The sequence below is a fragment of the Apaloderma vittatum genome, unplaced genomic scaffold, assembly GCF_000703405.1.
Source record: "Apaloderma vittatum isolate BGI_N311 unplaced genomic scaffold, ASM70340v1 scaffold8366, whole genome shotgun sequence".
Taxonomy (NCBI): Eukaryota; Metazoa; Chordata; class Aves; order Trogoniformes; family Trogonidae; genus Apaloderma; species Apaloderma vittatum.
In genome coordinates this window covers 115-27,293 of record NW_009719983.1, presented here as the reverse complement: position 1 = coordinate 27,293, position 27,179 = coordinate 115, and the positions used below count along the sequence as shown (strand labels likewise).

The following is a 27,179-nucleotide window of genomic DNA, read 5'->3' as shown; positions in this document are numbered from 1 at the left end:
CACAGATTCCAGCTGAACTGTCAACAGCAAAAGCCAAGTGGTGTTCTTTCGAGACGCGCAAAATCATTCTTTGAGCTGAGGCCAACAGTTTGGAGATGCAGTTAAGGTGAGGGTGGATGTGTATCCTGAGTTTCAAACGGCGGCAGAGGTTCTCTCCAGAAGGTGAACTGACTGTAGGTATCAGAACAAGGGAAGTCTGAAGAATGGCTTCTTTTCAACAAAGGGAAAATATGATCTACCACTTCGCACAGTCTGACATAGCTGGAAAATAAAGACAAAAAAAAAGAATGCTGAACCATTTCAGATGGTTCTTGCTTTGAATTTTTACAAGGGCCCCCACTAAGGCACGGCTACTCTTGCCCCTGCCCCAAATGAACTAAACTAAACTCCGTTTTGAAGCCTAGCTTCCAGAGAAGATTCACAATTCAGGTAAGAAATTTATTCATTCTAAGCAATGATATTTACCTAGTAGGAAAGAGATACCCTTTTCCACCCAGATACCTGCTAAAAAATTCAAGCCCTGTATTTTGCTTCTCCATTTTTGTCCAGCTTGTCTCAAGCAGCTTCCTGCTCAAGTGATTACTTGTATTTTATACACATATGGCTCCCTTTCCACTAAGGCCTTTGTAATGTTAAGAGTGTCCATTTCCATTCGGCATTAGGCGCTCAGTGCCCGAGCATCTTACTGGAAGCTCTTAGCCCTATCTTCAGATATTCTTTTCTGGGCTCTTCTAGACAGGAGCTCCAAACCCATGAAATATTGAAAAGGCCATGAAAAGGCAGATGGCTTCAGGAAACCAGCTAGTCTCATTTTTATGCAAACTAACTCACACTCTGGTAATTCCTCTACATGATTAAAGTAGATGCAATATATTAAAGTAAGTACTAAACAACTTCTTTTTATTGTTTTTTTGTCAGTTTAACTGCAGGAAAGTGGAAAGCTTGTAGTTTATTCTACATTTTTTATGTTTTGTTTGAAATATTCTACGTAATCTTTCATTAATAAAACCAAATGGATCTTTGGGCAACTTGAGTCATAAATTAGAACAGCAAATTAATTTTGTCTTAAAGATGCTGAGGTAAGAGATTGCTTACGATGAGATGTTTGACTTTGCATGCTCTTGTATAAGTTCTCCTTTGGGGTTAACTGTAAATATCCTGTTTAAAGAAACACCCACTTGTTTGTATGAATAAACATCCTAAGCAGAGGAGAAAAAAAAAATAAAAAAAGAAAATCATTATTCTGCCTTTACACAATTAGATTTATTCTTGCTAGAATATATTATACAGAACAACATATTTGCAAAGTACTGGTACTAAATTTACCTAGTTATATGATAACTGAAATTCTCCATTACAATACAAATGAAGTCAGTCTAACAAACTGATCATAAAACAGGCAATTTGTAGCTAGGCAAGGAGTTTGCCACTTCAGTTTAAGCTATCAATCAAAATCATCTCTTCAGTAACTTTCCTTGACACAAAAATAACATTCAATAAAAGGCTAATGATATTTGGTGTAAAAGCATGTGCAGTTTCTCTAAATTGGAGAGACATGATTTCACAGGTGGTCCTCTCTCTGGACAAGGAGTTGGCTGGATGGTCACACTCCAAGAGTTGTGGTGAATGGTTCAAATTCTGAGCACAGGCCAGTGACGAGTGATGCTCCTCAGGGGTTAGTACTCAGACCGCTGCTGTTTAACATCTTTATCAGTGACATGGACAGTGGCATCGAGCGCACCCTCAGCAAGTTTGCCGACGACACCAAGCTGTGTGGTGCGGTCGACACGCTGGAGGGAAGGGATGCCATCCAGAGGGATCTGGACAGGCTGCAGATGTGGGCCGGTGCATACTTCACAAAGTTCAACAAGGCCAAGTGCAAAGTCCTGCACTTGGGTTCAGACAACCTTAATCACAAATGCAGGCTGGGCAATAAGTGGATTGAAAGCAGCTCTCTGACTTACGGGTGCTGGTCAGTGAGAAACTGAACATGAGCCAGCAATGGGCGCTCGCAGCCCAGAAGGCCAAACGCATCCTGGGCTGTATCAGAAACGTGGCCAGGAGGACAAGTGAGGTGATTCTGTCCCTCTACTCTGGTCTTGTGAGACCCCACCTGGAGTTCTGTGTTCAGTTCTTGAGATTCCAACATAAAAAGACATGGACCTGTTGCAGTGTGTGCAGGGAGGGCCATAAAAACAGGCCTGGAGTACCTCCCCTATGAGGACAGGCTTAGAGAGTTGGAGTTGTTGAGCCTGGAGATAAAAAGGCTCCAGGTAAACCTTACAGTGGCCTTCCAGTACCTCAAGGGGGCCTGTAGGAACGGAGGAGTGAGACTCTTTATCAGGGAGTATAGTGATAGGACAAGGGGTAACAACTTCCAACTGAAAGAGGGTAGATTTGGACCAGATATTAGGAAGAAATTCTTTTCTGTGAGGGTGGTGAGACACTGGAACAGGTTGCTCAGAGAAGTTGTGGAAGCCCTTCCCCTGGCAGTGTTCAAGGCCAGGCTGGATGTGGCTTTGAGCAACCTGGTCTAGTGGGAGGCGTCTCTGGCCATGGCAGCGGGGGTGGAACTAGATGATCTTCAAGTTTCCTTCCAACTCAAACCATTCTATGATTCTAGGATTTCATTTTTCTTTCAGAGAGTATTTAACTTCCTGAGTGCATTATACTGTGTATATTGCAACAGCATACAGAGGTTGAAACAAATGACGTGTAAAATAGCAATTAGTTTATAAGGACAAGGTCACAAAAGGATGTCGTAACAACTGTGTCCACATTCAAAACCCTGAGAAACATCTTTTAGCTCCTGAGGTTGGATTTGTGCCATATGCCAAAATAGCAGCAGTGAGCCCCAGCAGGTAATGCAGATGCAACTCTGGCAAGTACACTTAGACGTAAAAATTAGGAGTGTCTTCTAAGAAATACAAATTGTTAAGGAAAACAATGAATAAGTTCTGAAGAAAGCTTGACAAAAGCAAAGATGGAAATAACCCTCAGAAGATCAGAGCAAAAACAAGCTTCCATTTTACTAATATAAAACACATTTTTTAAATCTAGGGTAGTGAAAGACTAGAATGTTAATGAATATACAAAAATTATTTTTATCTCTATATTGTAAAGATTCTTCCAAAAAAATTAAGTAACTGAGCAAGTCACTTCAGGAATTCAGCATCCTGGCAGTCCTTGCATGATCTACACCTGTAACACCTATGAGAATCGAAATTTCCCCGATTCTGCCCAGGGAAAAAAAACAAAAAAAACCAAAAGCCAAGCATTGCAGAAAAATGAGAAAACAATGATCCTGATCTTCACAAAGCCAGTGCTACATCTCACACCTGAGAACTGCACTCCAACAGTCATCAGAGTAGTTATCAATAATTCTTACTTGAAATTGTCTTGAAGTATGTATGAAAATAATGATTTTATTTCCTCAAGTTTCCAAAAGTGAAACTAGAGGTAGACATAAATCATAATAGGAACTACAAAAATGTTTAAAAAGTTATTTCAAAACCATGTCAAAAGGTACCTTGATAATGGAAGTTAAGTTGTGTATGATATAGGAACTTAATATAGCAATCAGACAGTGAGGACCTTCAAAATCATGCTTTTAAAAACGTAATTTGCCAAAAGAAGAAGCTGAAAAAAATACTGCTTATAAGTGTTAGCAACCCTAAAAAAATATGAGACAAACATAGAAATAAAGTCCTATCAGCAAGGCACGCTGAAGCCTTTCAAATATTGCTAAAACATCCATGGCTTCAGTGCCAAAATATCTGTCCAGCATTTCAGTATCTAAACTGCTCAGTCTCTGAATGCTCATATTCATGCTGGCAATGGCCAATGTCCACATTTATACTGATAATTTCACAAAGCTATGAATGTATCTGCTAATGAAGGCATCTCAGCTGTCACAGCAGATCAGGCTGGGATCCGTGGTCCTTGGGCACTTCGGTTAGAAGCCCTTAGCTCTCCTGGAATCAGTGGAGAAAGATGGTCACCTAGTACCTGGATTACTCTCCAGACACATCCCATTTCTCTCCACCAACTAAGGAAAGAGGTAACCAAAGTGTTCTCTTACTAATCATACCAGGAAATATGAAAGCTCAAAGTCCATTCTCTTAAGAGCAGTGGCATGGCCAGGATGCAGGCAAACAGTTAAGTGGGTTTAGCTTCCAAAACACGGTGGATACACCCAAGCTGCATGCCAACAGTCTTTTAGCGATAAACTCCACACTGGTGTTACCAGGTTTCTTGTTACACATTACTATATTAAACACCAGTTTCTCCAGGAAATATTACCTGCCAATACAGAGCTGCAGGAAGTACCAAACGCTCTGTGGGGCTCCTGGGCACAAATAAGGGCTCAACTGCCTAGTTTACTTAACATGTAAACTGAGGTGCCCAGTGAAACTGTTAACATCTAAAGAATATGCTTTTTATACGTCCTCTTCTGACAGTGGGACACTTTCAAAGATTTTGAGTGAAACAAAGCCTCTGTCCTTCCTTAGGCACTTACAATTTATTTACACTAGCAAACTAGTGATATTTACACTAGTAAACTAAACAGTGTGGGTGCCCATTCTCAGGCTTGGAAGTCTCTTGACACTGTGTCAGTATTATTAAACTCTCTATACCACTCCCCTCAAAAACAAACAAAAAAACCCCAACAAACCAACACAAAACCAAAAAATAGCTACTCCACATACACCACCCCCCTTCCTATATATCACATATATATCATATCCCATATGATGATATAAAATGCTCATTGGAGAGATTCAATTCCTCAAGCTAACACAGAAATCATATACAGAAATTTCCTGGAAGACTGCTAGCAGCCAGTGTGAAAACAGTTTCTTGGAGCATGCTAATAGTTTGAAAGAAGGGATACTCACATGCCGGGGTCCCTACCTCTGCCCTAGCCCCTGAGAACGTTTCCTTTTCTGGATGCATAGAAGTATGCTCTGGGCTAGGACAGGATTAAGAAAAGCCTACAGCTCAATTACACAGCCTTGACACGGGTGACACAGATCTATCTTCCCCTCTCAAACAACATGCAAAGTAGAGCCTTTTGATTTCAGTGGGACAACCCAAGTTCTTCTGAGTGTACTTAGAGTTTGAAGTCCCACCACTACTCAACTGAAAGATTTTTTTATCTGTACAGAGGTATCTCACTGACATGGTATCAGTGTGGAGTAAAATGAGATCAGTGTTTTCACATAACTATGTAAGAAATCCTTAAGCTTAAGATTTCAACTAATATTTACTGTTAGGCTAACTTATGCAGATAAAGTATAGTTACCCTGCATCTTGCTTTCATCCTATACTGTGAGGTCTTCGAGGAAGAACCTTTATACTTTCCTTTGTAAAGGGCCTAATAAAACATTCTTAACTCTCATTTAAAGCTTTTAGGTTCTAATGTACAGAACTATGAAATAAAAGCAACCTTTCTGTTCTCTGCAATGGAAATAAATCCAGCTATTACTTACAGCAGGTCTGTTTCCAAAAGCAGCATAAAAGGGTTCTGTGTTAGGATAAAACAAATTTTTGATGTCTGTCAAACACTGAACTTTAAATTTTTCTGGCTTCTTTTCTATCACCTCCCTGAAACGATAAAAAAAAGAAGGCTGAGTAAGTACACATGAAATACAGCACAATTCATTTTATTTCCTTTATTTAACATTTTTCACCTAGCTAGATATTCCTACAGAACCTCCACCCTTCTCCAGTAAATCTTCATGTGGAAATCACAATGCCCATGAAGACAAAATAGCATTCCCAAGCTTACAGAATAGACACAGGATATAAGTCCTCTAAAGCAAGAGAACTTCTATTGAAACCTATGTTGTAAAGATGGCCACTGAGTAAGGATGGTTATTACAGGGAGTAGCTGCTAAACAAAGACTTACAAAATATAAACTGTCATCAAGTAAACTGCTTCCTGAGAACTGCAGAATGATTCACAAATCATACTAGCCTTCACTGTGTATAGCACCTTCTTTTTACTGAAAAAAAAAAAAGACTGCAATTCCATAAGTACTAGAAGCACCTCAGCCTGTTAAAATACTTCTACAATCAGGGTCCTCCATCACTGTTCACTATTAGTAGCTAAGGAATAAAGGAATCTTCTATTTTGCTTCAGTTGCTCCTTACAGAATTCATTAATGAACAGAGGAGTTCTCATCTCTGGGCAAAAGCACTTTCACAACAGCTTCTCTTGGCAAGGAGACTGAGCAGGTGGCAGAGTCTGGAACTCCCATAATATAGGAAGATGCCAGCATGACACAAAAGCCCTTAAGAAGCTCAGAATCCCACACCCTAGCACCAACACATATGTTAAGGAAGACGGGAATAGTATAGAAGCTTCCTAAGAGTAATGTAGCCCTTTGGAACAGCAGCTCCACGTGTAAGTTGAAGTTTGAGAATATGCAAAAGAGGAATGAAACCACCTTTCCTCAGTCTCGCATACACATGATCTCAGAGCCCTCAAAAGCACAGTAATTACATCACTGGATAACAATGAAGCCATTTTTATTGTCCACATCACAGCAGTTAAAATAGCAAACACTCAAAGTTGGGCATTCTATAGTCTAAACAAGATATCCAAAAAAAAGTATCACTTTAAATACAACTCTAGATATGAGGAGCATAAGATAGCAGTAACTACCCTTTCACTGCATTTATTATTTAATCAGTCTAAGAAGTGCACTGTAATACCTCCAAGGTCTCTTATATTTAGAACACAACCAGTAAAACAGCCTGTAGCATGTCACTCAATCAGGAGAACATCTGAACAACCTTTCATTAAAAATTCTAATGAATATATCCTGTCACGGCAGCTTTTAACAGCTTAAAATATTTTCAGTAATCATTTCACATGCCTCACTGAATTAGGAAGAAGTTATAGTATTCATAAACTGTGCTATTATTATTCACTTATTACAGTTCAACACCTAGAAGAAGCGAACATTGCCCACACAGAATACCACAGTGCAGTCAGGAGCGTGAAAAGTTCATTTTCACATTTATTTCTTCAAAACCCACCAAGTCGGTTTTTTTCACAAAAAAATATTTATGCCAATTGGAACACCTTAGAAGTCAAGGTAAGAGTGATTGTTATGAGTATATGAACATTTTTCCCATAGCTATTCATTAACACACTGCGTTAGACACATGAAACCAACAGGCAGTACGTACTAGTAAAACAAAACACAGATGTATACTGAGGCACGTCTAAAAGATAAAATAAACAAAGCAACTACTGAATTTTGGTCTTTCTCAAACTAAATTGCTTCTTAATTAGATTATGCACCAATATGCCACAAAATATTATGAATTATTTCAAGAAATTCCATTAAAAAAAGCTGAGAATTCAGCCTCCACTAACCTCCGAGTTTCTTTCTGCGTAAAAGTGAAATTGCATTACCTGTGAAAAGCTGAGAATAAGCTGCTTGGACTCAGCAAGACTGGCCCTTGAGGCAGCACAGTTCCCCGCTCATTGACCCAGTGCAAGTATCCTCTGGTCATGTCTGCCATTCCAATAGCACGTGCTGAGCAATACAGAAACTTATATCCATTTCTGTGAACAGGAATAAAACAAGAAATCACTGTAAAAAATAAAGCAGGCATTTTGTCATTAATAATTTTGTGGGTTTATTTTTACGTTAATCAATTGTCACTGTTAAACAGACTTATGTTCAACCTAGACTTACTTGAAAGGAATAAAAACATTTGTGCCCGAAATTGCATAATTAAATCTGTCTACGTTCGCTGTGCTTAAAAGATTTGCGCCTAAAGATGATTCACTGATCTCTGGTCTCCTCCTGATTTATGAATTTATATGGTTTTCTATCTATCCTTGCCTACTGGAGCCATACTCCTTAGAAGTAACTGAAATGACATCTGCCAAGAGAAAAACACTTGGCATAAAGCTGTATCAACAGTGTTGTACTCCTGCCTCTTGGGCCCCTCCAAAAAGACCAGTCAATGTGCAGCAGTAACATAGTACTTCAAGTCAGAGTAAATTCGATCTTCAAAACACAGTACGAGAAGTAATCTTTGACTTGACACCGAAATAAAAGTTTTGGCAGAAGTCACAGGTTACCCTTGGTTCTTTTCATGATTGAATGGAGCCCAGTGATGTTAGTCCAACCTAATAACAATTTAATTTTCAAGTCCTACAAAGAAATTACTGTTCATAAAATAAATACTGTATTCAGCGCACGCATAGTCATTAAGTCTAACTATTGAACATTTATATGGTGTTCAGCTGTAATATCTAGCCACTACATAATTAACTTGGTAATTTGAAAAACAACATGACTCAAATCTATTTTCCCTCCCTATGTTTATGATCACCAAAGCCCTAACAATTGACAATGCTGGCAGGCATAGAAGTAACAACTGCAATTAAAAAAATTAATGAGCATTTCCACCAAATGTAATGCAGAGGTTACACACAGAATTAAATACTACTCAGTGTGTGAATTCCCAGGCTGTCCTGTCTTTTCTGTGACCACATATGTCTATACAGAATAAAAGCACAGACAAGTATCTCTGGCATAATTTAGATTCCATCATCCATAATTTATAATTCATCATCTGTGCAAAACAAAAAGCAATAAATGAACCTTAACATAACCCTAGTACACAGAACAAATGAGATTAATTTAGAAGATAGTTGCGATGTGTACCAGAGGCTCTTTAAACATTTGTGGTAATTTGAATATACATAAGAACAGATGAATTTCATATATTAAAAGAAAATCAATTTTATTTTTTGTGTAAAACAAATATCAACCGAAACAGACTGCAATCAGTAATTCTCCTTGTAAAAGTTAAAATCGGATACTTTATGTGATCGCATTCAGACATCAGTTATTTTTTCTCTTCGTTTCCTTTGTTTTCCTCTCAATTGCCCATCAGAAGACTTACCACACTCTTGTCTCTGACCCTCCGGTGTACACAAGGGCTTGGCTACATTGCAGAATGTATCCAGGGAACCAACAGGACACCTATACTCTTGCACTCACCCTGCTCACCTAGTAGCATTCCCACACATCACTCCATGTGTATGGTCTGACTGGTTTTCTCCTGTTCAGATTCATCATAGGAACTATCCCTTTTTTTATATATTGTTCTAGGTCATACCAGGATACCCTCCCTGTTAATAGTATTAACCAACCTAAAGCACAGCCGACCTACTGTTGTCCAATATATCTTCAAAAGTTAACGTGAAAAAAAAAAAAAAATCAAAACATAATTAGATGTCAGGTATATTGAGCCATATTTGGAAGATGCCTGTCTCTCTCTATGGATTACACAGAGTGTGCAAGTGTCCAAGTGCTTCCACGAAAAGTGGCACAGAAGGTATTTATTAACATGAACCAAAAGGCATCAGTGCAGGTCAGCTACTGAGCTTTAATAACAGCTCACCCTGGTGTTGCCAAGTAAAAGCCTGTTCCTCAGGCTCTTCAGAGCATCTGTCTTACTGACTTTCAATGCCTTTAAATTCCACTTAAAGCAATGTTTACTTATCACCTACTCTCAAAATGACAGAAAAATATTTTAAGACTGATCCTTCCTAACTTTCAATTTAACAATGAAATAACAATGAATATTTATATACAGAAGTAACAAATCAAAATGTATAATCATCAATAGTCAAGATCATCATCATTGTATTTGACTCATCATTATTTACACAAGAAATAAACCAACAAGAATATTAGCAATGAGTATCTGAAATAGGTCTATCCCTACTCAAGGTAAGACATGGCGCTGTGCTCTAAGGGCAAGATTTATTTTGCTTGGCTAGAAGCCTAATGTTTAGACATCCCAAATCTAATCTCCCTTTCTACCCACTGGAGAGGGAACTCCTCCAACTGGATTCATCCCACGTGTTTTAGATTCCATCCCTGCACGACTCCAGATGAGTCAAGTTTGGCAAGAACTCCACCCACAGTGACTGCCCTAGGCCAAACAGCCCTCATGCATTTCACAAGCTCCCCAAGAAGGAAAGAAGGGAGAGCGTATTAGTGTCTTACAAATTCATGATGCTAAAACTCCCAGCTTGAAAGAAAGCTCCACTTGCTGCAGCTGCACAATTCAATCCAGTTACTACAGCTTTTGGAACTAATTGTAGCTATCTGTTTGGGATGGCTGGAAGAGGAACCACTACTCAGGGGTTTGCCTTTGATACCACACAAAGCAGGTTTTACTCTGGATTTCATACAGCAGATGTTTACACTGTGTAAGCATAACTAAAGTGATGAGATACTGATGAAACTGTTGCCTTTATAGGTCAAGAGAATCTGAGAGAAATTTTAATTTTTATGTAAACACATAATTCATTTTTACTCAAAAATAAGTAAACACAAACAAGAGAGAGATGTATGAACAGATTTACTGAATACTTACTGGCTCACTTTATGGTACAACTTTGCGATCCCTTGGTGTGTCCAATCTTTGCCAAGAGTTGGCAAAATATGACCTAAAGTATCTGACCTGAATAAAAGAAAATATAATTGAACTGAAAAAAATCATGCTAATACTTACAATGCAAAACCCTCTAAGTTATCTGGCTTCCGGCAAAGGAAAAAAAGGTTTTCTGTAAAGTATTGTTTGTGGTCAGAAGAGGATGACTTTATTCCCTTTTCTTCTGAGATAAACTGACACATCCATCCTTGGCCATCTTGTTTGAATTTACTCTTGTGGCCAGGACTTGTCTCCATGAGCAAGCTCATGGCCCATAAGGTAACATGGAAGTTACAACAACGAGGCTATCAAGCAGACCCATGTAGTGGGCTGGCACTTCTCCACATGAAGCAGGCAGCAGTTGGTCACACACAAAGCATTATTAGGAAATAATTATACTAGGTTCAGTGTATTTCCTGCTTTACATGAAAGAAAACTATTTACACTACAATAACATCTAGAAATTCCAAAAAATTATCACCTCACTTGACTAAGCATTATACAGATATACAGCAAGAAATCCACACTCTGAATATCTTGCATCTTAAGAAAGGAAAACATTAGGTAGTGGCTTAGGCTCGGTGTGCAATGGTATTGTAAGGTGAAGTGATCCAGTAACTCTCTGGTCAGCTCAACAGCAGAGGTGAGAATAGATCTCATTCACTTTATTGAAGCTTAAGAAAACAAAGCAAGGGGAATATACATGGGGGAAAAAAAAAAAAAAAGAGTTTGCCCTACAATGTATAAAATTACAAGGAAAGAAGTAGTTTCAATTTAAACCAAGGTTCACCCTAGATTGTTCTTGGAAGCTATTTTTCCCTCTTTTTTATAATTAGATATAGCTAAGTTTGATTTTGAAAGAAATAGATTTTGAAACAAATCTAAGCATCTAGTTTCAAAAGGTTGAAAGGTAATGCTTAAATTCTTATTACGTGTTTCCCTGTTCTACACACAATGGTTTTCCCCTACGTTAAATAAACAAATAACTAAAAGGCAGTTAATGAGTCAATCATTTTGATCACTCCAAAATTGTGGGTTCTACCCAAAGTACTAATGTGACACTTGCCATCAAATTCCAATTCTGGCACTTCTAAATAATAATGTGTCTCACTGGAATGTTCCAGTAATACCTTTTAAAACAGAATTCACGTTTCCTCTTTTTAATGTAGCCAAAGTACTTCATAAGTGTGATGCTGCAAAAAGGTTATGATTTTGCAGAAGGTCCTGCGATACTGCTGTAAATATTATCATGGAACACCAATAGGTGACAAATAGGCATTTATGGCATGTCTTTATTATATTAGAGTGGAATTAATAATTCTTGTGTTGTTTGAAAGCCAAACTGAAAAAAAAACCCCAAAACCACAATCTCCCCCAAAACACTGGAATAAGATGGTTCTGTGACTCAAAATTCCCTGTCAATTACTTTTTCCTTTAGTCCAAAGGACAATTCGTCCGTGCAGACAAAGCCTCTCCCCTTCTGTGAACTCACCGTGTGATTGTTCCATCGATGTCAGAAATAACAACTTTATCATCCCAGTTCCATAGGTAAATGGTGCCTTCACAGCGGCATGTGCCTTGATACTGTGTCGTAACACTAAAGGTCACATCATTAGGGCCACTCTTGAGCTTTAAGCTTTTCTGCAAGACATTATCAGCAAGTAATCAACAAACTGAGCACGTGAAATTGCTCAGTGCAGACACAAAGCCGCAGATCATCAGTACCTTGGTCACATTGAATCTTACTGCTTTCAGCAGAGCTACTGTCTAAATAAGGATAGCCAAGGTTTGCCCTGTGTGGTGGACATTAGGCATTGATTCATAGAGCAGAAGAAAACATATAAACAAAAAAATCTGTTTCACGGTCAGGAATATGAAAGGAAAAAATAAATCTCCAAAAGTTCACATTAACAATAACAAACTATGGAACAGGGACTATTTAATTTTCCATTCTGAGACATAGATACATTTGCAGAGAGAAATGTGGGTAACAAGGAGCTCCATGAGCTCTAATTAAAAGTGTTTATATGGGGATTTCTCTTCTATAGTATTATATCTCTTCTCTACAATAACCTACCTATATGCTCTACCATCCTTCTGTCTCCAACAAACTCCCGTATTTTTGCCACTTTCCTGCCCTTCCTTCCCACTGTCTCCTACATCACTTAGCAACATACTGGGCAAAAGACTATTGATTTGATTCTATTTGAGGACCTAACTATTCATTTTCAGAAAATGTGCAGGAGTTTAATACTTTAAGCAACTCTTTTTCTTAGTTCAGTGAGTTAAAAAGTGAGAAGGAGGTGAGAATACAGAACTCATGGGTAACTGATGAGTCTCACACACCGTTTCTTCAAGAAAACAGTCTAAAAGTTGTTTTAACTTCAACTACTTTTTGCAGGGGTTTAGAACAAAAGAAGTATCAATGTATTTGTGTAACCCTTGCATTCTGTTTGCTACAAAAAATTACCAAAAAAATCCACCTGTGCTTGGGAAAAATTCTACATTTCTTACACACTATTCAGGCGGTGGGCAATGGGCTGTTGAATGCTGCATGGCTTGTGGAGGGTTTCCTTCAGAAAATAAATTGGCGGTAGAGAAGATAACAAAAAAATATTTCCTTAAAGAAGTCCATTTTTCCAGATCAAATTGTAATGTGCAGAACACAACACTGCAAGAGTTTGGTCACCATTAGTCAAAACATCTCTGTCACAGAGGAAGAGAATTGGCTGCAAAGAAATTAATAGCCTGGCCTCATAGTGATTTGACAAGTAGCTCTTCTTGAAGTTACAAATAGAAAACCGTATTTATGAAAAATGAGACTGCCTGACCATGAGTGAGGGGAGAGTGTTCAAAGAGCTAGGGTGGTAAGACACTGGAAGAGGTTACCCGGAGAAGTTATTGATGCCTTCTCCATGGAAGCATTCGTAGAATCATAGAATGGCTTGAAAGGGACCTGAAAGATCATCTAGTTTCAACCCCATCACCATCAGCAAGGGACACCTCCCATTAGACCAGGTTGCTCAAAGCTTCATCCGGCCGGGTCTTGAACACTTGCAGGGATGCAAGTGTTTCACTTGCTGCAAGGTACTTTAATGCTTAATACTGAAAAAAGGGAAAAGTTGGGGGGTTTTGAAAAACATACCGAGAGAGAATTACATGCAAGATGAAAGAGCTAATGAAGCTTTGCAAGCCTGAATAACAGTTCATCTTGTATTAGAAATGACATTTCAGAACAATGATATAAAATTAACTCACAAGCTGGTCAGAAGTGAGTCGAAGAGTTTTTTTGTAACTGATTCCAGACAATAATGAGAGATGACTTGAGTTGGTTTGTAATGGCCCGAGGTTTTGTTTGGCAGCTCTAGGGTCTTCATCGCTTGAAGAAGACTCATCTTTTATTCTGGAACATTGCACACACAGAAAATGATGTTATGTCACTAAATGCATCTCAGTATCCATTAAAAATGCATTAACAGTGAGTCACCAAATAAGTCATTGATTCCCTGCTCCTAAGTAGTCTCACGGGAGGTCATTCACATCATGGCTTTAAATATATCAATGAAATGCTGAATTTTCATTCACACATTTTACCCATTATTCATACTTGGATTGTTCTAACCATTCACTTGTGTATAAGCTAGTTTTCCTTACTTAACAGATGTAAATTAATGTGCCATATTGACTCAAAAATCTCATGGTGTTAAAAATAATACTCATTAGATACTATAACTATAAAAATTTCTCATTTCTCAGAATAAAGGGGTGTTCAGTATGCTGGCTTTCTCTTCTCCCCTCTTCATTCCTCCCCAAAAGAATTTAGCAATTAATTAAAGTAATGGAAAAGTTAGATCATTGAAGTATTCTCTTCCAGGGTTTGCAGGATTATCCCAATCAGGACATGATGATGAAAAAAAAAAAAAAAACAACACCACACCACCAGAATTCTGTTTAAGTACACATAATTTACTTATTTTTCTGCTACAATTTGTTCAGAAATTTGCTCAGGATATTTTTATTCACAGAGAGTTTTCTTACAGTAAACAAAACTATCACCTTACATGGAAGGTAAAATATCCTTTCAGATCCTACAAATCTCATCTTTCAAACAATCAGCATTTGACCTCTTACTTCGATTACAGCTGGGTGTTTGATGTTAGGAAGTCTTGACCCAATACCAAGGTACCACATGACACAGTTAGCAACATTTAAAAGCTACCTCATCCTTTGTAAGATCAGATCTCAAAAGCTTTACTCAACAACCCACTTGTCACATTTTGCTTGCAAGCAATAAATTGTTAAAGACAGATTTAAAGGTCAGTTAAAATTCAACCAAAGAATGCCAGTTACAGTATCTAGTCTGCTTGGATGTCTTAATCCCACTTTAAAGCTTATCAGTAAACCACCATGTCAGAAAGAGACCTAAATGGCACTTGTCACCCTTATGAGCAAAATCAACCTTTTTGATCTATGCCGTGGCTTACACAAACTCGAGAGAGACAACTGAGATAACAGCCAATCTCCTGCAGAACAGGGAATCCTCCTTCCAGTACATTCGTCGGGACTACAATTGCCAACCTCCAGAAACAACGAATGACAGCTAACACCCTTTCATTTCATAAAAGTGATCCTCAATAAGTATAAAGCATATCAGAATGCAACCCTTTTCAGCTCTGAGTGCAGACAGCACACAGGCAGGCTGTCTGTACAGTAATATCTATATGTACAGAAAAGGGGCAACACAGGAGAGCCATCCCTAGCAAACTCAGCCCTCCAAAGCAAGTTAAAGCTCATCTTATGGGACCGTCCTGAAGAAGAGATTCCGGCCATACAGTATGTCTAGTTTGGAGCACAAGAAGGAAGAGACTTCTGTAATCCTTGAAAGAAGTAATAGAAAACCATGACTACTGCCTGTGAAAACAAAACTCTGAAAGTCCCTGAACATCTCAAAATATGCAGGAAAATACTGCCAGGCCACAGATATAGAAAATCATAAATTTTAGCAACTGGGATCTGGTAACAGCACGACATCACCTATGATGTTCCCTTAAAAACTCTAGAGAGACACACACAGCTTTGGAGAACTGGTCCAAATATTGTTTGTTTTCAAGGAGCTGGAATGCGTGTCACAGCACTGCCAGCCAAACCACAGAAACGCCAGAGCACACTCACAAGGTCTGCAACACTGGCAGGGGTAGAGCGCTTATTTGATGCAGTAAATAAAAAAAATCATATATAAATTCACTGATGAAGTATTTCTTTGTTCAAATATAAGGAGTAGCTTGCTTCCATTTTGGGGGTACCTATTTGCCATGCTCATCTGTGGAGAGTCTTTTCCTGTAAATCCACTCCGACTCATACCCTGCTCTGGCTTCGATTCCTGTAAAAATACAAGTGTGAGAAGCTGTGCATCTCCTCTGGGCAGAGAACTAATATTTTCAGTAGAATATTTGAAAATCAAATTCTATCTTCTACAGATGCATAAAAAATAGCAGTGTGTTTGTTTCCTTCACTTGTAGGCAAAGTAAAACTTTACAGTTTTCTTAAAGAATGAAGACCACACAAAGAACTAAAAATTGCAAGTACAGAACTCAGAAGAATTAAGATTTAGTTTTATATGGAAGTAGTACAGAAACATCAGACTTCACATCTTGTACTGTTGAAGTTCTGGGATCAATCTCATAACTACTCAGTTTCATGCACCTCAAATGGCTAAATTTCACCTGGGAAATCAAAGTATGACTCAGAGAAGGAAAAAATACAATTTCCTTTCACAGAATCATTAAAATCTTTAATTCAATAAAATTTTCCACACTGCTTTTATCTTGAGTAGGTGCTAAGCTCTATCAATTTCATGCCACAAGATCTTAAAATAGTGAATGATTAAGACACACAACCAATGACACCTCCCTTTATCCATTTACACTTTCCACAGTGCAAGAGATACCAAATGTTTCCACTCAGAGAGAAATTCTAAAAACTTCAACAAATTGTAAAAATATCTCTGAAGCCCTTACCCACAGATCAGTACCATGGCTATTTTATGCAAGGCTAAAAAAGTTCTTTGACTGAGGCACAACCATAAAAATGTATTAGAAGTAATTTTATCCCCTCAAGTACCAATGCTTCAGTAGTATAAATTAATATGAAGAAGTTTTATTAGCCAACTTGAAAGATTAAATATGTCTAGACAGGAGATCAGTATTTCATATAAAGTTTTGCTTTTTTCACTGTTCTTTAATGTTCATCCATGGCTTTCAGACTATTACCACAAACTTTTAATGCTCAGTAAAGAAATTCAAAAAGACTTTAAAACTAATATACAGTCAGTTTTCCATCTTAGGTTTTTGCTGAATTTTACAGGTCACAATACTTGTAAATAAGTCTGTTCTTCAACTACCAAAAGAAACTGTAGAAAGGTAAGCAATCTGCACAAAACCCAATAAATTTAATTCATTAGATAATACTGTTTGTGTAATGAAAATCAATGCAGAACCAAAACACTACAGGCAAATGATTCAGGTAGGATCTGACTCAAAGCTTTCTGAACTAAAAGAAGTCAGACTTTAGATCCCATTTAAACATCTTTTCAACAAGTATATCCTCAGTCAAACTGAATATTAAGTTACTCTCAGAAGTAACGTTCTGAGGGATGAATATAGAGGTATCTAGCCTTCCCACTGCAATCAGAAGGAAATCCTGCTTGCTTCTTAAACTTACCTCTTTAATAGTGCTGTTCCTCCCTCGCCATGAAAACCACCACCTTCCACCTTTTTTGGGCATCTTGTCCCTCATTATAGATTCCACAGTGGCCTGTGATAAATGGATGGTAACTTAAAAAAAACAAAACAAAACAAAACCAAAACAAAGGACAACCTGATACATGTAAATGAAAGGAAGTGCCAAACACACAATTTTTACTGATAATAAATAGAATAAAAGTAAACATACTGTCTGTGGACCATAAATTCTACTAAAGCAAAATCTAATGGTATCCAGAGCTGCTCTGAAGTAACTTAAGCATGAATACTTATGGTGTTTTTAAAAAGAAAATGAAAAAGATAAAAATAAAAAAAAAAGCATAAACAGATATTAGTATAATGTCTAGAATGGAGAATCTATCGGTTTTGAAGTTACTTAGTGCAAACTATATTAAAAAACAGGAAAAAAATATATCACTTCCTGAAGGAGCTCTCATGCAAAACGGTAACATGCAAGATTGAACTTTGTAGTTATTTTTAAAAGAGAATAACATATTTAATCATCAGTTTGGAAAAAAGCAAAGATGTTACTAGCTTTCATAAGTTTAGCATGATGCTATGAATTGTCTGACAATGTTAGAACTGTTTTGTTTTTTTTAAACCCTGGCTACTTCCATTAGTTACATATATACTAGACCTCAGCATAGAAAAATGTCTTTCAATACCTGTAATGACTATGCATTGTAACAAGAGGAGCTGAGTTCTGTCACCCAAAGAGGAAGCAAAAGACAAAAGAGGAAAATACTACAGTAAACGTGGCCACAGTGTTCATTACGTCCTAACACAGCTTAGGCATTGGCTTTCCGAGATAGGAGCCTCCACTGTCAAATTCACTCAAGTAAAACTGTGGCATTGATTAGTGACTTTTTTTAAAAAGTAGAAGTAAAAATAAAAATAAAATTACCATAAGGACTCTTAGCAATTAAGAGAGAAGGTTGAGGTCAGCTAAGGCATGGGACAATGCATCCCTTTTCTCAGTTCTCCCTAGGTTTTCTTAACTATACTATCTAAAGTATATGAGAAAAGAAAGAAACGACAGAGGAATAAGGTTGAGCAAATAAGTTGAGAACTTTACAAACAAAAATAAGAAAAACAAGGAGCAGATGGAGCTACTGAGAATGGAATGCCGCTGTTGAGAACGGAATGCCGCTGTTGAGAACTATTGCTACAATTTAAGGAGGTTCTCAAACACATGAACACCTTCAAGCAGATGTCCTATGGACTTTTAGTGAGATAATTCACATGCTTATGATTAAACATGCATTTAAGTGTTTTTCCAGAACACGATTTTTTTTTGCAAAAATTCCCATTTTCAAGCACTTCATAAAGCTTGTTTTGATAAACTATCTTAGTATGTCAGTTCCTTAGTTCCATTATCACAGCAAATCAAAGCTCTAATTAACAAGTCATTATGAAAACTGGTAGCATAAACAGTAACATAAACGAGTAATTTTAGTGTCAGAGGTACAGTTCAGACAAGTAAACCTAAACCTTCCCAACTGCACTATGTAGAAAGTCATCAGCATTCAGAATATAAATTATTTAAAAAAAAAAAAAAAAAAAAAAATCAATGCCCTGAATTTCACACTCGTGGAAGACTTTTCTTAACTGATGACCTATATAAATAATGGTGAAACCACAATGCTGTTGAAAAATTAACATTTCCGCTGACAGCAAAAACATTTCAGATCAGTTCTTTCCAGTTGCCCATCCTAGGCAAACTCCCAAAAACACTGGCTCAGAAATGAAAGTGTTTAATTAAAAATGCAGTTACTTTGGATTATCTTTACTGCCACTGAAGATCTGGTAGGCACCTATCAAGGTCTAAATCCCTCTGTGGAAATGACTAACAAATACAGAATAGAATAACTGTACACCTTCTGCAGGCATTTCAGTTCTGTGAGGTGAATCCCATCTTTAAAGTTTACCAGAATATTTGCAGTAAAGCACAAAACATCTGGCTCTGCAACATCCTTGAAATCCAGGCCAGGTTTACCAGATATTTGGGACTTCTAGGATTAATTTACTTTCTATTTGGGCACTACAGTGCAGCTACGCATGACTGCATACATAAGCAATGTCGAGCTAAGAAGAACTTTCTATTTTTATTCCATGTTCATGGTAATAGAGATAGCATTTGAATCACATAGATTAAAGACAAAAGTGCTGCAAATGGCAGAAGGAAAGTTTAGGTTCCAAAATCTACTAAATCCATAGCTAGGCAGGATACAATATAGTACCAATGGTGATACTACTTCCTTATATGAATTTATAGTAGTGTGTATTTCTGTCCTGAACAATTGTGTGGCACCAGGTCACACGTAATTGAACTTAGTTCATCAAGACATTTAATTTAAGCCAACATACATAGCTGTCATGAAATCGGAACTGTCACTACCTATCTCGGTTAGTTATGAACACACAACCAAGAACTAGAAAACTAGCAAGCTACAGGCCTTCTTTATCTAGTACCTGAAGTTCATCCACTGAAGGTAAAATTTCTGACCTCCATTTTATTTGATAATATATGTTGCATAAAGATAAAATGGAAAGCAGTCACCAAGTATTCAGCTACAGCAAGCACTAGCATACATTAATGTTTACAGCCCAAAACAGAAGTTTTCATCCTTCAGAATATTTGTAATGATGCAAATAAACACTATTAAGAGACTAAATTTAGTCCTGCTGCTTTAACCCTTAGCATAAGCTAGGTGAATGGTTACATCTGGACAAATATTACTGATGTGTAGATCCTTTTGTATAACAGCCCTCCTCCCTGCCTCCTCTTACCAGCCTTCCTGTTCAATCTCACCTTTGGCAAAGGTTTCTGGAACGCCTGCATTGCCAGCAGAAGGGGACCAGCTGTCGTCCAGTTGTAGTACCTGCGCATGCAAAAGGAGACAATTACTGCATTTTGTAATCCCAAGGTTCCAACTCACAATCTACCTAATATTTATCATCCGGCAGGTTAAAGCCATGAAACCTCTTTAGCATGGGTCAAACTCTGGCCTGCACCACTAGTAACAGACCCACCTTATTCTACAGTACACTCACAGGTATTTATAGCATACGCTCTTCAAGGTACGCAAGAGAAGCTGGGTCCTTAAGAAGAAAGGCTTTGTCCTTAATTCATCATGTCCTTACTATTCCTAATTATCACAGCACGAGCTATGTTTTTTACAAGCTGTTTTCACTGCTTTTCCATCAAGGAACTACGTAAACACTAAGGGACGTAGTCTGTAAGATATCAAGCTTCTGCTATTATATACTGAATGTGGGCCAACTCTTGTTGCAGTCGGACAAATACAGTATTATCATCCATCTGTCTAGAGAAGCTGAAGCTCAGGTGACATCCAGAGAATATAACAGTAAGTTCCTCACTAAGTACTCCTCTCTTCCCAACATATCAGTAGGCAGGTAGACACTACCACCAAATTCAGAGAACTGTAGCAGGGAAGTAAGTATTTTGCCTCAGGCCATAGAGGGTCAGATATGAGGCTGTAACATACGCAGTATGGACTATTACACAGAATCACAGAATGCTGAGTTGGAAGGGACCTATAGAGATCTTCTAGTCCAGCCCCCCTGCCAGAGCAGGATCACCTACAGCAGGTCCCACACGAACGCGTCCAGGTGGGTTTTGAATCTCTCCAGAGAAGGAGACTCCACAACCTCCCTGGGCAGCCTGTGCCAGGGCTCTGTCACTCCCGCAGTGAAAACGTTTTTTCTAATATTTCGGTGGAACCTCCTGTGTTCCAGCTTGTACACATTGCCCCTTGTCCTGTCACTGGACATCACTGAGAAGAGCCTGGCTCCATCCTCCTGACACTTCCCCTTGACATATTTATAAACATTTATGAGGTCACTTCTCAGCCTCCTCTTCTCCAAGCTCAAGAGACCCAGCTCCTTCAGCATTTCCTCATAAGGGATGCACCAGGCACATCAGATTTGCATGAGTAATGCCTATAATTAAAGGTAGCCTAAGTGCTACACAGTGCCATGATCTCTACCCTGTGCCACTGCACACCAGGTGCAAGGAGCTCTCACGTTGAAACATCCTTCAAAAAGCTGCATCTGGCACAGACTGCATCAGGCATGTGCCACACTCCTACCAGCAATTAAAACACATTAAATAACATCTTAGCCTTGTATAAGTAGAAATGTTATACTTCGCAGGCAAACTTTGACAAGTCTTGAAAAGTAATGCCTTTATAGAGGCATATGTGCAAAATATTCCATATATATAGACAAACTGCTGGGTACAGAGTGCTTGCAAGTAGGCTGCCATAGCACTGTAAATACTAATTACTGAAACTAGCTCAGGGCAAGCCTTAGCAAGTTCACATCCTATTTCATTTTTATTCTGCCAATTGAGTGTGAATGCTATTAGCATTTAATACTAGCTTCTTGAAATTCAAATCGTGGCAGTTAGCTGTAGTAGGTCATTTCAAGCTGCTCTTTACTCTCAACTTAAAAGAGGAAATGTAACTTGAAGAGCCTGAATTCAACACAGAGCCAACTCTTTCTGGATGAATCTAAGCTATGAACACTCAAAAAATCTATTTTACATCTATGGTTAAACTGACCTAATGCACTGAAGTCTTTTCCTTACAACAGTACATTTTTCTTTTCCTGAAATATACTTACTTATTTCCAATCTTAACCACAAGGTTAGGGTCATCAATGATAGCAGGATTGTCCACAAACTGCTGATAAGTTACTGCATGTTCTAAGAATTCTTCTGTGGGGGAAAAAAATGACAAATGTAAAGTCTGTATTTATAGATGCCTGGGACGGGCCAACCTAAAACTTTTAGCATCTCTCAGACACGTAGATTTCATGTTCAGAGTCAGCCCTTCATTATCAGGGTGCTGAGGTTAGCAGTAATATGGAAGAAAGATGTTCAGAGACTCAACTTCAGAAGATGCTGAGGCTTTCTTTGTTACCTGCTGCATGCCTTTCCTGTTCAAAACACAAGCTAAGTGACAGCTCAGGGATGGAACTGTGAGGAAAACCAGACTTTTAAGCAAGGCAAGGACGTACTTTGTCATGCCTTTCACTGATCCTCTGTCCAAGTTCAGAACAGGAACTGATGGGCTCTACCTACACGTAAACCACAGCCTTCAGCAAGACAAAAATGTTTATGAATAAACTTCCCTTCTACTACTTGTGACTCCTTTCACAAAATCCATGTAATTAACAAGTGATCCAGATAACAAATACCACTTCAACAAATCTCCGTATACTTGAAATGTTTTAATAACCAGCTTCTGAACAGCAATCATGATTTTCATCATGAGCATTGGGCTCATGTGATTTTCAAAACTGCAGAAATTGCAAGTCTTGATGCATTTATCTTCACATTATACAGCTAGAAGTTTAAATCACAGAGCACTGTAAATCTAAGAGTCACAAAAGAAACTGGAGGTAGAGTAGCAACTCAGGTTAGAGTTTCCAACTCCTCTTTCTCGTGTTCCCATTTACAGACCACTTTTTTTCATTCCTGAAACCAACAGCTGGGAATTTCCTAGCTATATATTGTACAATATGGCAAAAGTATTAGTAACACTATCGTGACAACAAAACGTATTACTCTCAGAAAATAAAAATACCAACGAAATAGTTTTTTTTAAAAGAATGGTATACAGTGGATTACTGAAGTGTATTAAAAAAATCACAAGTCCCATATAAATCCATGATTTTAAGTACGAGAAATGCTAGTAAACTTATTCCAGGTATTTATTTTCTCAGTACATTCTTGCGTACAGCCACAAGAGGGCACTGCTTCCTCGGTTCGGATGCTAAATCTTGGCTGATGGCACATGCCTGTAACTCGAAGCTAGTTTTGTATGTACCTTTGGTTATTTCTTTGTTGTCAGTAAGGCCTCCACAGAGAGAAATGGCAATGGATGGCAAATCTCGAGTTCCATCCGAGGTGCTTTCAGCTCCACTGTCCACACCTGAGCTGGCGACGGACTGCGGCGAGTGGCTGGCGGACCGCGGCCCAGTGTCATTCGCGCTCTTGCCTTGGACAGCATCCCCACTGGAAAAGAAAAATCAGGAATTGGGTTGTCATGTGCTCATTTCCAGTTTCTCTCCCTTCAACAAGCACTGTTTACATCTGACACACACTCACTAAAAAAGGAAAAGTTGCTGGGTCTTGTCATAAAATTTAAACAAAGTAGTGTATGCCTCATTGCTTCTACTTACTTGCCTGAGCCAGGCATTTATAATTATAGCTTCATTTATTAATGATATAGGAAAAATAAGACAATAAACTGTACCATCTTAGAAGAAAAAATAATGCTATTACAAGCAGAATTTGTACTAGTAGAACTATTCCCACACAGGAAAAAGAATAAACATATTAGTTCATTATTAAATTTATACTAACTATATAAACTAACAGCTAAAGCCAAAACAAAGGATGTGCTTGTTTTTGTATTTATATGTCACATACATACAAATAATATACTCTATATACAAACTAATAGGATTGACATTTTAAGAAACAGTAAATCATTATATCCACTTAAAATCTGTGTATAGATGAGATCATTACTACAAAGCGCAGGCTCGTCAAACTCTCTTTGCTTTCCAGATTTATATGAATGCATTTGAGAAAGGAATTTTCAGTGCAATTTTTTTTCTGTGTATTACTAATCTTTCCCTGAAACGCTAATATTGCAACAGCTGAGTTTAAGCAAGCAAGCAAGAAAAATAAAATATGCAAGCTACACTAGTTGTTGCTCAATTATTTAGTGAGATGACTAGGGTATGATGTGGAAAAAGCACTATAAGGCTCTAATAAAGATCAGAACAAGTTGGAAATTGTATGTTCAGAGTACAACAGTTTCATAAATAAATCCGTAACGTGCTTTCCAAAAATATTTTCTAATATTTATATTTATAGGTGATCACTCACAGTAGAAGAGCATTAGAGCAATAATTTTGTGCCAATACTGTTAACAGTAAAATATGTTCTTTGCAGCAATCAGCAAGGACATAGAGATAAATACATCCCAAGGCCAACTGCTCTCCTAGGACATGTGAGTAACACTCACAAACATCAGTGTACATTACATAACAATCTACAATCAATATATGATGCTTAAATGACTAAAATAGAAAATCAGTTTCAAGCCCACTTCTCAGACCCAAACGCAGAGCCTTCCACGAGCTCTAGTATTCCTCTCCACAGTTTTATCTTCCTTCTGCCTTGACCTCTGCTTGGACTCTGAAAAAGAGATCTTATCTGGTTGGCAGGGAAGAGTTTGGTCTAAATTTGAGACGTGACAAGAGCTCTTTAAATAGTAAGAATATAAGCAAACGACTTATACTTCTTGGGGAAATAAAGTGCAGCAACTTCTGGATCCATGTCAGTGAGGTCATCTAAATAGACACCATCAGCACCAAGATGCCGGCTTCGTTTTTCTGTAAGGGACGGCACAAATAAGCCTATTAATGAGCATTTTCTGAGTAACAAGCCAGAACTGTTATTACTGTTTAACTATTCACTTGAAGACTGAGAAACCAGACCAGCCGTAACAGTTTGTGAACTGTATTTGTATAAAACAGTACTGCCAAAAATTTCAAAACAAGTTGCTCATATACATCGTTCAGACTTCGAACACACAAAATGGGTCAAAAGAGGACTAGTTTTGAGATATGCTGAAGCCTCCCTACCCCAGACAGAAACACTTGGAATTAGAAGTCAGTGTACGAAAACAGCCAAAAGAAAACTCTCTCAGTATTTGCATAGGCCTGTTAACACAGTAAGTCAAGCAGAGCATTTACCCTCAGAGAACTAATCTTCAATTCCCCCTTGCAAAAAGAAAGTAACACAACAGAATATACCATAGTCACTAATACACTATAATAGTCTTCTTATGGAGACAAATTACTGTTTAGCACATACAACTGGTGTTTTGTGAATGTACATGCACCATTGAAGGGGACAAAAAAAGCCCTCTCAGGTCTTTTATTAGTACCAACACACAATCATCACTGTCCTGTTGTTGCTGGTGCATCTAGACAAGTAACCACTGTAAAGCCAAACTCTAATTCAAAATTCATTCTAAAACTCCCAACTTCTCACTGTCCCAATTTCCAACATCAAACATCAGAAAAGCAATCAGGAAAAAAAAAGTTACATAAAGGCAGAATAATAAGCAGAGTAACACTGTCATTTTTGTTTTCAAAGGCAACGGAACGCATGGAGATGTGGCTAAAAAACTTGTATGTTTACCAATGAAAAAGCAGGTGCACAAACTAGGCTTATATAATTATAGAATAATGAGAGATCTAAAACATAACATCGGTAAGCAAATACTTTTCACGTGAAGAGTGTAACGTTTATTATAAAATACTATGGATATAGAGGCAAAAAATTAAGAAACAGAAAAGCAAAATAATATTTCACAAATTCAGGACAGGATGTGTACCACAGAAAACTGAAATGGCTCACGTGGAACAAAAACACCTTCCTCTATGGCAACTCTGTTGCTTGTACAAAAGATGTATCACACAACTCTGTAGTAGAGCAGGGAGGTTCCACAATTACCAGTAACATGTAATAACTCAGAAAATAGTCAGAGGAGGTGCAATAACACACCTACAGCGTGCCTGTATCAAAAAAGTGAAATTCCTGAGTCTGTCAAATATAGACGAATTCAGAGCAATTTTGGCAGTCTTGTTTATAGGCACAGAAGTATCAAAAATCCCAGACCAAGCAGAAACTTCTATCTCACTCCATGGCTCCTGAGAACAGCCTGCTACATAACTCAGATTTTGAAGGTTCTTTCCAAAACTTATTCCTTTCCACACCTGAAAGTGCCTTCAGGGCATAGATTAACTTATATGGCCATGAGGTGCTTTATCACCATGAAATTTAAAGACAAAATCATACATATAAAAACGCAGAATCAACAGCTTTACCTTTCCTTCTGGAAGGGGAATCTGTCTTGCCAGCTGGTTGGGCTGAACAAGCTGCAGCTTGTTTTATTTCTTCATTGGCAGGCAATGGTGGTACAGCTGCTCCTGGAGACTCAATCTCTGGCTTATTTGTCTCAGCTGGTAAAGGCTCACTTTCCTCAGCAGTTGCTGCATCTGGTTGTCCAAGGGCAGGCAGAGGAGACACAGTGTTAAACTCCTCCACAGAAGCACTTGGGATAACCTGAAAGCAAGTGCTTTCAGAAGGATTTACATCCATCATGCTGGGTTCCTTTACTTTGAGCAGAGAACTGGCCTGTGAGGAACAATAAGCAGACTGCTATAAAGAAAAGCACTTAAAAAATATAATAGCCAGAGTTTAACCCGTTCTGTTCACTCCAGTTAGATCAGATTCTCAAGGTAAGCAACCACAGCAGAAAGCCACGACTAATTGAGGTGGAAACTACAGTGTACAAAAGACATTTCTGCTGTGTGTTTGCTGGCACAAAATTAACCTGTCTCATGGGGCCAGGAAAGACTTATTCTGCAATGTGCTCTACAGTCCTCGTTTCTCACTTAGCTGGCACGTGCTTGGAAGCACATCACAGCTCCTACCCTGCCCCCCTCCTTTCCTGCACAAAATCTGAAGAACAGAAGGTATCTCCAACAAACATGAGATCAGAGCACAGGCTGGAGTCGTTACAGAACAAGGATCCTCTCAAGGACCAGGAGAGGGGTACACCGCCTATACCTCAGATGGAGATTCTAAATCACTTGACAGGAACAAATCTAGATCTTCTCTCAGTGTGGGACAGGAGGTGTTATTACAGACAGGAGCTGAACTCCTACAACAGCAGCTGTACAGCTGCTATAACCTTCCTCTCATAGCAAACAAACTCTTACACAAAGATCAACAGCATCCAAAGCATAACTGCCAGTTCAAGTATAGCCAGATCATAGAATCATAGAATGGCCTAGGCGGGAAGGGACCTTAGAGATCATTTTAAT

The 27,179-nt window shown here is 38.2% G+C and overlaps 1 protein-coding gene across 1 annotated transcript; it reads right to left on the bottom strand.

Moving 5' to 3' along the window:
• Positions 1-91: 91 nt before the first annotated feature.
• Positions 92-26,511, bottom strand: LPIN1 (lipin 1; the record flags this gene model as incomplete). The annotated part of the gene is made up of 14 exons (XM_009870858.1): positions 92-261; positions 1,096-1,199; positions 5,493-5,607; positions 7,430-7,582; positions 10,423-10,509; positions 11,972-12,120; positions 13,738-13,882; positions 15,783-15,859; positions 17,200-17,292; positions 20,053-20,122; positions 21,888-21,981; positions 23,096-23,283; positions 24,581-24,674; positions 26,178-26,511. Coding segments are annotated over 14 exons (1,863 nt in total), but the record flags the coding sequence as incomplete, so codon positions are not given.
• Between the last annotated feature and the right edge of the window lie 668 nt (positions 26,512-27,179).